Below are 15,221 nucleotides of genomic sequence, written 5' to 3'. Positions count from 1 at the left end.
CATAAAAGAACAATATTTACACTGTAGTTATGGTGTAAGCAATCCACTTTTACTATTGATGATGGGTGGATTTTTTTAAGTGAGGACATGGCCAGAAGTCAGTCTATTAACAACAATTTAACATACAGTAACTGTAAATAATAGTACATTTAGATAACAGGTTTCAGATTTTTACTTTTATCTAATGTGCTCTGGAGCATTCTATATTCAAATTCTGATATAATCGGCTACTGTATAAAGATTTGGACCAGTTATTTTAATAAGAACATTTCCACTGTCTCTTTATTTCATTTGTCAGTTTCAAAAGCCAGAGAAAAAAAAATACTTATTACTTTAAAATACTTTAAAATGTAAAATTAAACATGGAAGCTTTTCTACTTTTAATACAAAGGATTTTTCGGTTGGATACTTTATAACACTTTTACTCAATTAAAAGTCAACTTACCCACAACTTTAGCAGAATGTATATTATAAAGTCCCCTCCAAAAATAAATCAGAAGCTAAAACCTTAACTATAATCACAGAAATCTTGTTTTATATAAAAATATGACTACTTTTGAATATCTGTCATTGGAGGAAGATGCGTTTTGCAGCCATTTGATTTAGTTACGACACCGACCAACGGGTACTGATTGACTCATGCTAACTAGCTAAACATTTGCACCTTGGATACCTTGGAAATAAACCTTGAACGTTGCTCATGAATAACCAGTCATACGGTACTTAAATCCAATAACTTGAGAGATAATTTGAAACACAGAGTTGGGATGACGGTACCTTTATATACATGGCAGAAAAAGCACTTTTAAGCTGTGACTAATTTTATTCATGTTTTGGTATACAGCAATTATTGCTAGCTACAGTCATTTCATTCATATACACTGAACAAAATTATACATGCAACACTTTTATTTGTGCCCCTATTTTTCATGAACGGAACTCAAAGACTTTTTCTATGTACACAAAAGGCCTATTTCTCTAAAATAGTGTTAACATATATGTCTAAATCTGTGTTAGTGAGCACTCCTCCTTTGCCGAAATAATCCATCCACCTCACAGGTGTGGCATATCAAGATGCTGATTAAACAGCATGATTACTGCACAGGTGTGCCTTAGGCTGGCCACAATAAAAGGCCATACTAAAATGTGCAGTTTTATCACACAGCAGAATGCCACAGACGTCGCAAGTTTTGAGGGAGTGTGCAATTGGCATGCTGACTGCAGGAATGTCCACCAGAGCTGTTGTCTGTGAACTGAATGTTAATTTCTCTACCATAAGCCATCTCCAAAGGCATTTCAGAGAATTTGGCACTTTATCCAACTTTCTTCACAACCACAGATTAAATGTAACCACACCAGTCCAGGACCTCCACATCCAGCATCTTCACCTCCAAGATCACCTGAGACCAGCCACCTGGACAGCTGCTGCAACAATCAGTTTGCATAACCAAAGAATTTCTGCACAAACTGTCAGAAACTGTCTCAGGGAAGCGTCCTTGCATGCTTGTCATCTTCATCAGAGTCTCGACCTGGCAGCAGTTTATTGTCATAACTGACTTGAGTGGGCAAATGCTCACATTCTATGGTTACTGGCACTTTGGAGAGGTGTTCCCTTCATGGACAAATCCCAGTTTTCACTGTACAGATGGCAGATGGCAGACAGCGTGTATGGCATCGTGTGGGTGAGTGGTTTGCTAATGTCAATGTTGACAATGATGACAACTTCCCGCCGAAACGGGTGTGGCCCAACCTATAAAAGGAGCTCGAAAAGGCTGACTCACCTGATTTATTTAATCGCCGAAGCGAACCAGAGTGAATCGTACGCACGGCAGAGAACGCAGTACTCGTTCGCTCTTCTAGAGAGAACCGAGGTTACGTTTAGTAACCGAGTACGTTATCTTACGAGAGCTCTCTCGTACTGCGTCTTAGCTAAGACGCTACGGGAACCCAATGTAAAACGCCGTACGCGCAGGGATCACACACCAATAAACCTGAAGCAACGCCCAGGATTTACAGTGCACAGTCACCTGAGGGACTCACAGAGAGTCCAGGACAGGAAGGGGTGAAGCCCTCCGTCCCATATCTAGCAGCATCCGTAGATGCGGCAATATGACATCACACAGCCGAGGCAAGGCCTGACCAATGTGGCAATGCGGGTCTTACGCAATACTGCCCATATAACAGTCGGCAGCGCATAACGCTCACGAACTCAGAGTTTCCTTCAGGGCCCTGATTCGACTATACCGACAGCAGCCTTGCTTGCAAGGCGGGAACCTCCAGGTTATAGAACCTGATAAATGTAGACGGCGAGGCCCAACCTGCCGCCATACATATATCCTGCAAGGAGATCCCAGTAGACCACGTCCACGACGAGGCGACGCCCCTTGTGGAGTGAGTTCTGACGCCCAGCGGGCACTGAAGGCCCCTGGAAGCGTAAGCTAATGCTATAGCGTCAACTATCCATCTGGATAGAGTCTGTCTCGAAACAGCCATTCCCTTGGAACGTCCACCGGACAAGACAAACAGCTGCTCAGTCTGTCGAAAGGCAGCAGAGCGAGACACATAAGCTCTTAAAACCCTGACAGGGCAAAGAAGACTCGAGTCTCTATCCTCTCCTGACACCGGCAGGGCAGACAGGGCAATAACCTGAGCCTGAAACGGCGTGTTGAGGGATTTCGGCACATAACCGTGCCTAGGTTCGAGTATGACCTTTGAGTCATTAGGCCCAAACTCCAAGCACGACTGGCTCATCGAGAGCGCGTGCAGATCACCCACACGCTTCACTGAAGCGAGAGCCAACAAGAATACTGTCTTGAACGACAGATGCTGAAGGCTAATTGATTGGATAGGCTCAAAAGGGGGACCCTTCATGGCCTCCAAAACCGCCGCGAGGTCCCACATAGGGACTGACGGAGGTCTGGGAGGATTCAGCCTCCTAGCTCCTCTAAGGAAGCGGATGACCAAATCATTCCTGGGCGTTACGCCTGTGGCATTTGAAGCGGGGAGCGCGCTGATCACAGCGGGCAGATCGCTCGTCCTCGACCCCATCCCGGTGCTTAACCGATTGGGGGAGGGCTGAGCGGGTCCCGTGGGACTCGTGATGTCTGCGAGTAACTGTGGGCTGCAAGCTTGAACATTTAACACTTTCGACTCGCTGTCTGCCTGGGCAGAGCGTACGTGCATGGGTTTTGCTTTTACAGAAACCACGCGCCGTGTGTGACATAGTGTATGTGGGCACTGAGGAGTGGGCACGTTTACTATGTGGCGCGAGTGACCGATCTGAGTCGATCTTATGTGCGCGAGCCCTGTGTGCAGGGCTGTGCTTACATGTGGAGATGGGCACTGAGGAGTGGGCATCGTCACTACATTTATAGCACCATCGGGCGTTGCCGGACGAACGTGCATGGGTTTCGTTTTTACAGAAACCACATGACGCGTGTGACATAGTGATTGTGGGCACTGAGGAGTGGGCAGTTTACTATGTAGTGCGCGTGATCGACTTGAGTCGCTTTTATGGGTGCGGGCCCTGTGTGCAGGGCTGTGCTTACATGTGGAGATGGGCACTGAGGAGTGTGCATCGTCACTACATTTATAGCACCATCGGCCATGGCCGGACGAACGTGCACGGGTTTCGTTTTTACAGAAACCACATGACGCGTGTGACATAGTGATTGTGGGCACTGAGGAGTGGGCACGTTTAGTATTTAGTGCGCGTGATCGACTTGAGTCGCTTTTATGGGCGCGAGCCCTGTGCGAAGGGCTGTGCTTCTATGTGGAGATGGGCACTGAGCAGTGGGCATCGTCACTACATTTATAGCACCATCGGCCATGGCCGGGACACCAGAAATTACACCTTTTTCAGGAAATATCTGGGTAGCCGTGATAACGGTTTTTGTGTGCAGGCAAGCGGGCAACCGTACAGGCTTGCGCATTGCAAAAGACGCTGAAACAGTCACAATCCCTGGAACTGAAACAGCGGCACGCTTAGGTGAGAGCCCGGCCACAGCGGAACTCGTACACCGGCGCTTCGATGAAGCAGCCATTGTGTGTAGTGCAGACGCAGCGTCATGCAGCAGGCATAGATGGCTTTCCTAGGATGGCTTCGGGGCTCCCGGCCTCACCGTAATCCTCTGCCGCGGTCCCCGCGGTGCGGGGCGACGGCTGGTAGAGCGAGAACGGGGGTCTCGAGATGCGTTGCTGAAGCTGTTGTGATAACGGCTTTTGTGTGCAGGCAAGCGGGCAACTGTGCAGGCTTGCGCGTTGCAGAAAACGCTGAGACAGTCACAATTCCTGGAACTGAAACAGCGGCGCGCTTGGGTGAGAGCTCGGCCACAGCGGAACTCGTACACCAGCGCTTCGATGAAGCAGCCATCGTGAGTAGTGCAGACGCAGCGTCACACAGCAGGCTTTAGATGGCAACACCGCTTTTGCCGCCGTCCAGCAGAGGGCGGACAAAGGTGCGTCGCTATCGCCTGTTCCACCGGCGGAAGTGACTGGTAGTTCCTGTTTTTAGCATCATCCAGTGTGGAGAATGCTAGTGAGACAGACGAACGAGTTCGCGCTGAATATGGAGCATTCCAAGCCTTCGCCACATCTTCATGAAGCTCAGGAAGAAATGAGGCGGGCTTTGAGAAGTACGCTCATCCGAAAGGAAAATATCATCCAGCCGGGAACGAGCGCAGCAGGAACGGCAGTGGAAGGCGGCGAAGGCCAGCAGCTTCAGAATGGCTCGTCCCGCTGATATGCTTCTCAGACGGCGCTTGCTTCCTTCGTGATCCAGCGATGCGTGAGCTTCGCTGAAGAGATGAAAAATCAGGTGAGTCAGCCTTTTCGAGCTCCTTTTATAGGTTGGGCCACACCCATTTCGGCGGGAAGTGGCAAGAAGGGCGCGAAGCGCCCTTATTGGTTTGATGTTGCATCAGCCTGCGCTCGATAGGCTGTGCAGTTGCTGCAGAACAGGCCAATGAGCGAACGAGCCGTCTCGCCTATGGCTGTGTACTGCTGCAAATGTGCTTTACAAAAATACAAAATTAAGGATAATTTTTTGCTTCAGTATTTCGTGAAAAGAGACTTTTCCCGTAGCGTCTTAGCTAAGACGCAGTATGAGAGAGCTCTCGTAAGAGAACTGCACATTAGCCAGCCTAAGGCACACCTGTGCAGTAATCATGCTGTCTAATCAGCATCTTGATATGCCAAACCTGTGAGGTGGATGGATTATCTCGGCAAAGGAGAAGTGCTCACTAACTCAGATTTAGACAGATTTGTGAACAATATTTTAGAGAGATAGGCCTTTTGTGTACATAGAAAAAGTCTTTGATCTTTGAGTTCAGCTCATGAAAAAAGTGTGGCGTTTATAATTTTGTTCAGTGTAGTTTCATGCCTACACTAACATTCAAAAGTCAGTAAGAGCCTTAGTGCAGCCACAGTGAGAGACTCTCTTTGAAAAACATTACAAACATTAACACTTTAGATTAGAGAACACATAATTACTATTGACTATAAGAGTTTTCCCTCAATAAACTCCACATTTGTTGCTTATCAATAGTTAAGTAGGTAGTTGTTAAGTTTACGTGGGGTCAGGTTAAAGGATCTTGAATATGGTCATGAAGAATAAAGTCTAATATGTGTCTAACGAGTAGTAATAAACAGCCAATATGCTAGTTGTATGCAGTCTAATAAGCAACTAACTAGTAGTGAGAATTGGTCCTTAAAATAAAGTGTTACCTTAAAAACCAACCCAAAGTCTTTGAATGGTAATCTTCTGACAAGCACATGAAGGCAGTGTAATTTCCTAGCAACTACTTCACAGTTGATCAAACTCTTATTCCAAACAAGCTAAGAAAATGCTGCTGTTCTTCTTTAAAAAGAACTAAAGTTTCACAAAGAAGTCAGCGCATATACTAAAACTATGGCTGTCTTTCAATTTACTCAACCATTTGCTAAAGCGGTACACATACACAAGCCTTCTGCTGACCCTCTGAACTCTTCAGGGAGCATTAAACCTGATGGGTAGGTGATATACTGCAGAAGCGAGGTTAGATTCAGGTGTGCCTCGACTAAAAGTGCTGATTGGTGTTTCTTAAAACAATACTGAAACAGCTAGTCCTGCCATTATTCACTTTTCAGTGGATTAGCTGTCAAAAGAGGCAGCAAAACAACACCCTGCTCTGAATATCTCCCACTCTCCAGACCTCGTCTCACTACAGATACAGATCACTGCAGTCAGCAGTCTTTTGCTTTCTCACTCCCATCTCTCTTCCTACACACACACACACACACCCAAAAACAGCATTAAAGTGGATCTGCGCCATATGTGTCAGAAATATTGGATTAAAAAAGGAAGGCAACATTGGATGCACAAAGCACGCACACACCATTATTTATACAAAGAGCATGTCTTGCTGTGACAGATCAGTGATTACGAGAGCCATATTGTCTCAACATCTGTCCTGGGTTTTGTCATACCTCATTTCTGAATCAACATACTGTCATAACCATTGGACGGAAAACAAACACGTCAAGTTTCATCTATTAGGAAGTTTCATCTATTAGCAATGAGTGATAAGATGACATAGAAACACGTCAGTGGTTCATGTTGGATGAACTCTGAACGTTCCCCCATCCAAGTACATTATTGTACAATCTGCTTTTAAATATGGTAATTCTGTATTTGCATAATTACAGAAGTACAGTTTCTTAACAGTGTTGTATAACCTACCAGAATTACTGGTGAATTTGTTTCTGCAAATTTCAAGCTATTACAGCGAGAATTCCCCTGGAGCAACATGGTTTTAAACTCAACAAATTCAAATCATAATTGACCCCATTTATTTTATTAATATGCATTCTGATCTTTTTTTGCACTGTTCATCTGCGGACGTTATTCAAAATGAAAGGGAAAAAATGTATCACAAAGGCCTTTGTGAATTAGCAGTTTGACTCAGGATCACTCGTTCAGTTTGCAACTGACCCCCCTCACTAAACCACAATTCATTTTTCAGTTGTGGAACAGGAAATCATTACTGTTTACGATTTAGGATCATAAGATGTAATACAGTATGTTTTAATAAGATGTTTTCATATGTGATTATTCAAAAGTGTTTTGTTGTAATAAAAAATATATATATATATATTTTATATATAAATCTGAAGGATCATATGACACTGAAGAGTAGAATTTGAATAGAAAATTCTGCATTGTCACCACAGGGGTAAACTGAAAACTGATATAATATATTGTCACGGGGTGAAGAATAACACGACAGCGAGGAGTACAAAGTAAGGCCCCGGAGGGTGGATTTATTAGGGTGAGAGAGTTTTTAGTGGTCGGAAGTGGGAAGTGCTGGTGCGCTGGTCGTGGTGGTATCCCAGGTGCGGCGTGTCTGTGCGTGGGGGTGCTGATCGGTCACAAACTTTCTGCAAGGGAACACGGAGAACAGAGTTAGCATCCAGTCTTCTGGAGTGATCACTCACTTGTGTATCAGTGGCGGCGGCTTATGTAGCCTTGATTGTCGGCAGCCATGACCGATCGGCCGGTGATGAGGTTTCCAGGTGCTCCTCGTGCGTTTCCAGGGCGACGCTGATGAGGCATCGGGACACGCGTCACAATATATTACACTGATTTAATATATACAGGTGCTGGTCATATAATTAGAATATCATCAAAAAGTTGATTTATTTCACTAATTCCATTCAAAAAGTGAAACTTGTATATATACTGCATTCATTCATTGCAAACAGACTGATATATTTCAAATGTTTATTTCTTTTAATTTTGATGTTTATAACTGACAACTAAGGAAAATCCCAAATTCAGTATCTCAGAAAATTAGAATATTGTGAAAAGGTTCAATATTGAAGACACCTAGTGCCACACTCTAATCAGCTAATTAAAATCAAAACACCTGCAAAGCCTTTAAGTGGTCTCTCAGTCTAGTTCTGTATGCTACATAATCATGGGGAAGACTGCTGACTTGACAATTGTCCAAAAGACGACCATTGACACCTTGCACAAGGAGGGCAAGACACAAAAGGTCCTTGCAAAAGAGGCTGGCTGTTCACAGAGCTCTATGTCCAAGCACATTAATACAGAGGCGAAGGGAAAGAAAAGATGGGGTAGAAAAAAAGTGTAAAAGCAATAGGGATAACCGCACCCTGGAGAGGATTGTGAAACAAAACCTATTCAAAAATGTGGGGTAGATTCACAAAGAGTGGATTGCAGCTGGAGTCAGTGCTTCAAGAACCACTACGCACAGATGTATGCAAGACATGGGTTTCAGCTGTCGCATTCTTTGTGTCAGGCCACTTTGAACAACAGAGAGCGTCAGAAGCGTCTCGCTTCAAAAAGGACCGGACTGCTGCTGAGTGGTCCACAGTTATGTTCTTTGATGAAAGTAAATTTTGCATTTCCTTTGGATATCAGGGTCCCAGAGACTGGAGGAAGAGAGGACAGGCACACAGTCCACGTTGCTTGAGGTCCAGTGTAAAGTTTCCACAGTCAGTGATGGTTTGCGGTGCCATGTCATCTGCTGGTGTTGGTCCACTGTGTTTTCTGAGGTCCAAGGTCAACACAGCCATATACCAGGAAGTTTTAGAGCACTTCATGCTTCCTGCTGCTGACCAACTTTATTGAGATGCAGATTTCATTTTCCAACAGGACTTGTCACCTGCACACAGTGCCAAAGTTACCAGTATCTGGTTTAAGGACCCTGGTATCCCTGTTCTTAATTGGCCACCAAACAAGCCTGACCTTAATCTCATAGAAAATCTATGGGGTATTGTGAAGAGGAAGATGAAATATGTCAGACCCAAGAATGCAGAAGAGCTGAAGGCCACTATTAGAGAAACCTGGTCTCTCATAACACCTGAGCAGTGCCACAGACTGATCGACTCCATGCCACGCCGCATTGCTACAGTAATTGAGACAAAAGGAGCCCCAACTAAGTATTGAGTGCTGTACATGCTGCACGTCCTGATTTTGCTGAGTTAGATGTGTTCCTGGAACAACATTTTACTCCAAAAATATATTCTTGACCATATCCCTACACCTAAACCTAACCCTAACCATGAGTAATCCCTAAAATCAGAGGAAATGATAGATGAATGACACTGATGTACAAGCACCAAACAGTGATTTTAAGCGTAAACTTCACAAAATCTATAAACTGGTTCTTCAAATCTGATTGGTTAATCACATTGTTGTTCCAGGGACAACAAAGATGTTGTCCCAGGAACATGTCTCACTTGGTAAAATCAGGTTCTGCGTACATGCTCATACTTTAAATTTTTATACTTTTTAGTTGGCCAAGATTTCTAAAAATCCTTTCTTTGAATTGGTCTTAAGCTATATTCTAATTTTCTGAGATACTGAATTTGGGATTTTACTTAGTTGTCAGTTATAATCATCAAAATTAAAATAAATAAACATTTGAAATATATCAGTCTGTGTGTAATGAATGAATATAATATACGGAATTAGTGAAATAAATAAACTTTTTGATGATATTCTAATTATATGCCCAGCACCTGTATGTGGCTTTGGTAGGCATAAATTTTTTTTTTTTTAAATAGCAACCAGCAGAGTAACCTAACAGCTTTATATGCCTCTGAAATGATTTGATCTCATTGCTTATCTCTTTCTTTTATTACAAAATTTTTTCTCTCTTTAATCCTGGCTGGGGCTTTGTGGTTGTTGAATTGGAACCTTTTCAATTTCAATTGTATTGAATAGCTCATGTGCCAAATTAGTAAATACTTTTCACAGAAACAGCTTTCATTTCATTTAAACAAAAAAAAAAAAAAGAAGATGAAAAACGAGCCTGCACACACAGGCATATGGCTAACTCTGTCCTTTTACTGCTGTGACCCATGACATTGAAACTTAATAAACAATCAGGAAGCAATCATTCAAATGTGGAACCTTATTTATTAAATCTTTAATAAGCAGACCAAACAGGAAGCATGCATAAATGATTGCCTAGCCCTTTATATCAAAACCAGCTTGCTCTGTAATATTCAGTTTAGAAATAATGAGGGGAAACTGCTATGAATGAAAGATATGCTTGGATGGATCTTCTCAGTTACTAATTCAAACTCATTTCAAGCCAGTAGCATTTGAATAAATCAGCGTATTGATAAACATGGATTATCATGAGATGGAAATCTGAATCTGATCAGATAACGCCACAACACTCTTAAAAACAAAACTTCCAAAAAGAAGATTAGATAGAAGGTACATTTTTAGTTCCTTAAAGCACCTTTCTACTATAAAGAAGCTTTTTTGCAATAGAAACATTTTGTAGATGCTGAAGGTTCTTCACGGAACCATCAATGCCAAAAAAGAGTCTTTATTTTTAAGAGAGTGGCTAAATCCATGCTCAAAATCCATTGGAAAATGCTTAATGTTAGAATAAATTTAAACACGTAAAGTTGCTTACACTCTATTTCAGTCTATATAAAAGTGCTTTCTGTCAAAATGCATTGGTACAAACACATTCAAGCAAGCCTACAAACAAAATGACCCAGGGCATTCATGCTCAAGCACTCACACACACATACTGTACTGTACACACACAGTTCGATCTGTTTATGATGCACCCACTTTCAAAACAGCCTTTCAACTTCATACACACAGAGCGAAAGATCAGATGCATTCCAGAAAGAGAAACAGAATAAGGAAAAGACTGATGGAGGGGGAAAAAAGCGAGAGGGCTGTGTGACAACCTCTGTGCACTTCCTCTGAAAGAGGGCAAATGCATTACTCTACTTCACTCAAAGTTCAAAGATGTAAATTTCTTTGGCCCACTTTTTTGCTCTTTCTCGCTACAAAAAGTCTCTGGGTAACTTATCCTCAAAAACCAAAACACATGAACTGATCACTTTTGAGAAGTAACTAAAGTCTGGTCAATGACTTTAGTTAAAAAATTGAATAGCGTAATGTCCACTGCACATTCTGTACAGCCAATCATAGAGATTGTTACACCACTATTTGAATCATGCCACTATCTGGCAGAGAAGAGCTAAATAAATAAATGCACACAAACAAACAAAACAAAACTGAGGTTGACATGAGGGTGAGTAAGTGAGAGTTATAGAATTTATATTTTTGGGTGAAATATACCTTTAAATGATGAGTAGCTTCCCCAAAGCTGGAGACATGTGCTGCGCCCCAATGTGACTACTTATACTATGTCCTTCTGGTGAAGAAAATGTACACAACTGTGAGTGTGTAGTAGAAGAGTAGGCAAGCTTTGGGACATACTATCATGGCATACAATTGTATCTTTAAAAGGACTGCTCTGTCACATTTAATTTAACTTCCTACCGTACTGGACAGAAAGGAAGTAGCACATTGATCTGCCAGCCATGGGTCTTCATGAGGAGAACTCTGCTTATATTTTTTTTGCATAATGATGCATTTAAAAGTTGATGGCCAAACGGATGTACATTTAAAACTTTACATTGTTGTTGCAGATGAAATATAACACATATTTTTTTTTTATTATTATTATTTTACTGGGTTCAATTTTGATTATTAGTAACTCAAACCCATTTATCTAAACCTCTCTACTTGACCGTTGGTTGTGCACATACACCATGTTTGTAGTTTTTTTTTTTTAATGCTTTTTATTCATGTTTATAGTTCTGAACTGAATCCTTCATCAAAGCTCAATGGATTGTGGGCAATATTAGCCATTGGAGTGTTAACGGATCCACACTTTAAAAATCTACCTGAAATATTAGACCATGGGGGAGCTTCTGGCATACTCTGTTCAACATATTATGCTTTGCGACACACTTATTTTAATCTCACATACTATTTAGGAATGGATAGTATGAACATTGGGTCACAGGGATGCACATTACATTCATAGTCAGCTATGGCTACTTTCTTTGTTCACAACAAATAGACACATGCGTGCACACACATTCACACACAAGAGAGAATTATGTCTTGTGTGACATTTATCACAGTGAGGGATTTGACTAATATCAGCAGAATATTCGGCTTCATGGGTTAACGGGAAGGAAATTCATCTGCACAATTGGATTTCGTAACAGCAGAATCCGCCAACCCTAGAGACTTGATAACGGCTCCTGTGAAATTACCCATCTGCCTTTTTCCCTTCCTCAACATTGATGTTCAATCTTGTTCACTCACTCACTTTCTCCATTTCTCCCTCCATCTCCCCCCGTGCTGTTCTGGGCCAGCTTACTGTAGGTTTTGTAGAAACTCTAAAAATTGTTTGTTGGGGACCATTTATGAAAACAGTAGGGAAGGATTGACTTGACTTGACCAAGCTGATTTGCATACATATATATCCAGTCCAAGTAGTGGCACCTCAGGGAATTGTGGGATATTACAGCTGGAATAGCTGGTGACCAAGCAGGTAAATTGCACTGAAAAATATACTTTTTGAAGAAATTGGTGAAAAAGGATAGACATGTAACTTATGATGTGTTTATCAAGCTTTGGTTGCCATAGCAATGGATGGAAATTTTAAGGGGGAGTTTCAGCGTGTTGAAGTGTTGGCCCCACATGTGCGGTCATTCCAACTGATTTTCATTCTCAGAATTGGCAGTGTTTCAATAGCTGAAGACTTGCTCAAGATAAGTTACAGTAATCACAGGAGGGAATGTACAGTTTGCTTTAGACATTATAACTGTCACTTTACAGCATTATATACTTATAAATACATTATGCAATAATTTTCTGTGATGACACTATAAAGATATTTAGCTGACAGTTATAGTGTAAGACAGTGTTTGCTTAAAAGCCCTGGTGGTTTCCTTCACTTGTTCCCATGTTTAAATAATGTGGATATTTTATTTTACTAAGGCAGTAAAAATATGACAAAAACACAAGGAAAGATGGATCATTCCTTGTTTATATAAATAAAGGTATGTGTGTATAAATAAAAGTATATGTGGTTGATCTCTCAGGGTATCTTTGATATTCAAGTCCCTAGATATGGCTTAAATCCTTCCTTCAGTGCAAGACAATGCAAGTAATAGCACATCTCTCCTCAAGAAAATACCAGATTTTTGGTATAATTCATGCCAATAACACAGGACAGGTTATGCACCAATGTTTAATACTTAGGGGTTGTCCAATAGTGATGTTTGCATTAGCGTGCCCTGGAAAACAAATAAATATTATAAGCAAGAGAGGAAAACAATAGGAGACAGAGAAGTGCTCACCACGGTGAAGTTCATGACCTTTAGAATCCAGATTGTCAAGGCTAGGTTGACGATCATGGTGACGAGGAGGAGGAGAATGAAGAAATAGAGACAGCGCTTTCGCCATCCATAAATCCCCACCGGGTACACAGTAGCACATCCTGGCCTTTGGAGGGGGTTTGGCTGAGATGCCAGGATATACTGCTCCTGAGTCATCTAGGAAAAAATAACAAAAAGAGATCGAATTGATTTCACATTTATTAGGAGCCGTTTACACGACAGTGTTTTCAACCAAAAAAAAGGAGACTTTTTTATGCGTTTGCCTGTTCATTTACACGACAACAATGTTTTGGAATGCATATTTTGGAAAACGGGTTTTAAAGTGCAAGTTTTTGAAAATAAAAACGTTTTTGTACCAAAAACGGCAAATCTTTGAAAATGTTGACATCATGCATATTCAATTTTGCGGATGTGTGTAAATGCGAATAGTGAAACGTGAAAACGTTGTCATGTATATGTGAAACTTTTTTTAAATGCAAGGGAAAAACTTTTCAGTTTTTGACTACTTTATTGTCATTAAATTCTTTAATGTAGTTCTAGTGACTTACAAGAAGAAAAAAGCAACAACTTCCAATGCGCATTGAATTCAATGTTTCATTGACCTTTTCTTTGATCCAATTAGTTTCTCTGCAGTTCATCTTCTGTTTGTGTAAGAGAATCATGTCAATGCTTGTCCATGCATTATTAATTAAGCATTTCTTAACTAACTGAAAGTGAAACATTACAATAAAACTAGAGTCCTGGTATGGAAATGTGAAAATGAAGATATTTATATAAAAAAATATGACAGATGATTGATATAACAGCATATTTAGGTGCAAGAAAAGTATTAAACGAAGAAATAAAAAAAAACTGGAGAAAAAATGCAATTTTAAATTATAAAATAAAAATAATTTATAATTTGAATACATTAATGGAGGACCAAATCAGCATATTATAATTATTTCTGAAGAATCATGTGACACTGAAGAATGGAATTCTAATGAAATGATAATGATAATGAAAATTCAGCTTTGCATCACAGGAATGAATGAAATTTGTAAATTAAAAAGGGGCAGTCATGGCCTAATGGTTAGGGAGTCAGACTCGTAACCCGAAAGTTGTGAGTTTGAGTATCAGGTCCAGCAGGAATTTTCGATGGGGAGAATGAATAACCAGCTCTCTCTTCCACCTTCAATACCATGACTGAGGTTAGACCTAAGAGCAAGGTACAGAACCCCCCGCTGCTGCCCACTGCTCCTAGTATGTGCGTTCACTACTGTGTGGCCTTGGATGGGTTAAATGAAGAGCACTAATTCCCAGTATGGGAATATCACCATAGCTGGCCACATGTCACTTCACTTTTACTTTACACTTTCAAAACAAGAGACAGTTAGTTTTAATAGTAATAACCCCAACATGCTAATGGAAAACTGTGAATGTAAATGCTGTTTAGAATGCTACTTTAGAAGACAACTATGTAGGCATTAGTCAACAAGGCAGCTTGCTAGGTTTTACAACAAAGCTATAGAGGGAAAAGTGGTACTGGATGGGAGAATACGTGGGATGAGGAAAAAGTGGACAAACGATTGTCACTTCTTCCACAAGCTCCGTCAGTCAGTCACATATTCCTTTTATTTTTTAATTCACAGTCTCTCCACATGCATCTGCTCAACTAAAGACCTCAAGCACATCCGCTGTTAAAACTCCCCAACCTCTCCGTAACCTCAAAACTCCCTTTAGCCAGCTCTACAGCTCAAGAAAACTCTTCTTAAACTCCCTCCAAACACTCTTAAACAACTCTCAAATCTCCAGCTCACTATTCATTCTTAAAAATAAATGTTCCAATTAAAGCAAAAAGGGTTTATAGCCTGATGTCAAAAAAGGAACCTTTTCTTTTTCAATGCAACAAAGGACTTTTTTTCTAGTTCTTTAGAAAATGGGTGCTGTAGAGGTAATTTTTCCATGTTAGAATACTTTCTCCTATCTCAGTTGTGCAGAGA

General features: G+C 41.2%; 1 protein-coding gene across 1 annotated transcript in view; it reads right to left on the bottom strand.

The window, feature by feature from the left end:
- Window positions 1–15,221, bottom strand: part of LOC132142262 (zeta-sarcoglycan-like) — a 257,013-nt gene that overhangs the window by 77,737 nt on the left and 164,055 nt on the right. The window contains exon 2 of the mRNA XM_059552005.1: window positions 13,201–13,395. Coding sequence (XP_059407988.1) covers window positions 13,201–13,395 — 195 coding nt within the window. The remainder of the gene's footprint in view (window positions 1–13,200; window positions 13,396–15,221) is intronic.

This window comes from Carassius carassius, chromosome 6, assembly GCF_963082965.1.
Source record: "Carassius carassius chromosome 6, fCarCar2.1, whole genome shotgun sequence".
NCBI classification, from domain to species: Eukaryota; Metazoa; Chordata; class Actinopteri; order Cypriniformes; family Cyprinidae; genus Carassius; species Carassius carassius.
The sequence above is the reverse complement of the archived record's forward strand: the minus strand, read 5'-3'. Positions and strand labels throughout refer to the sequence as shown.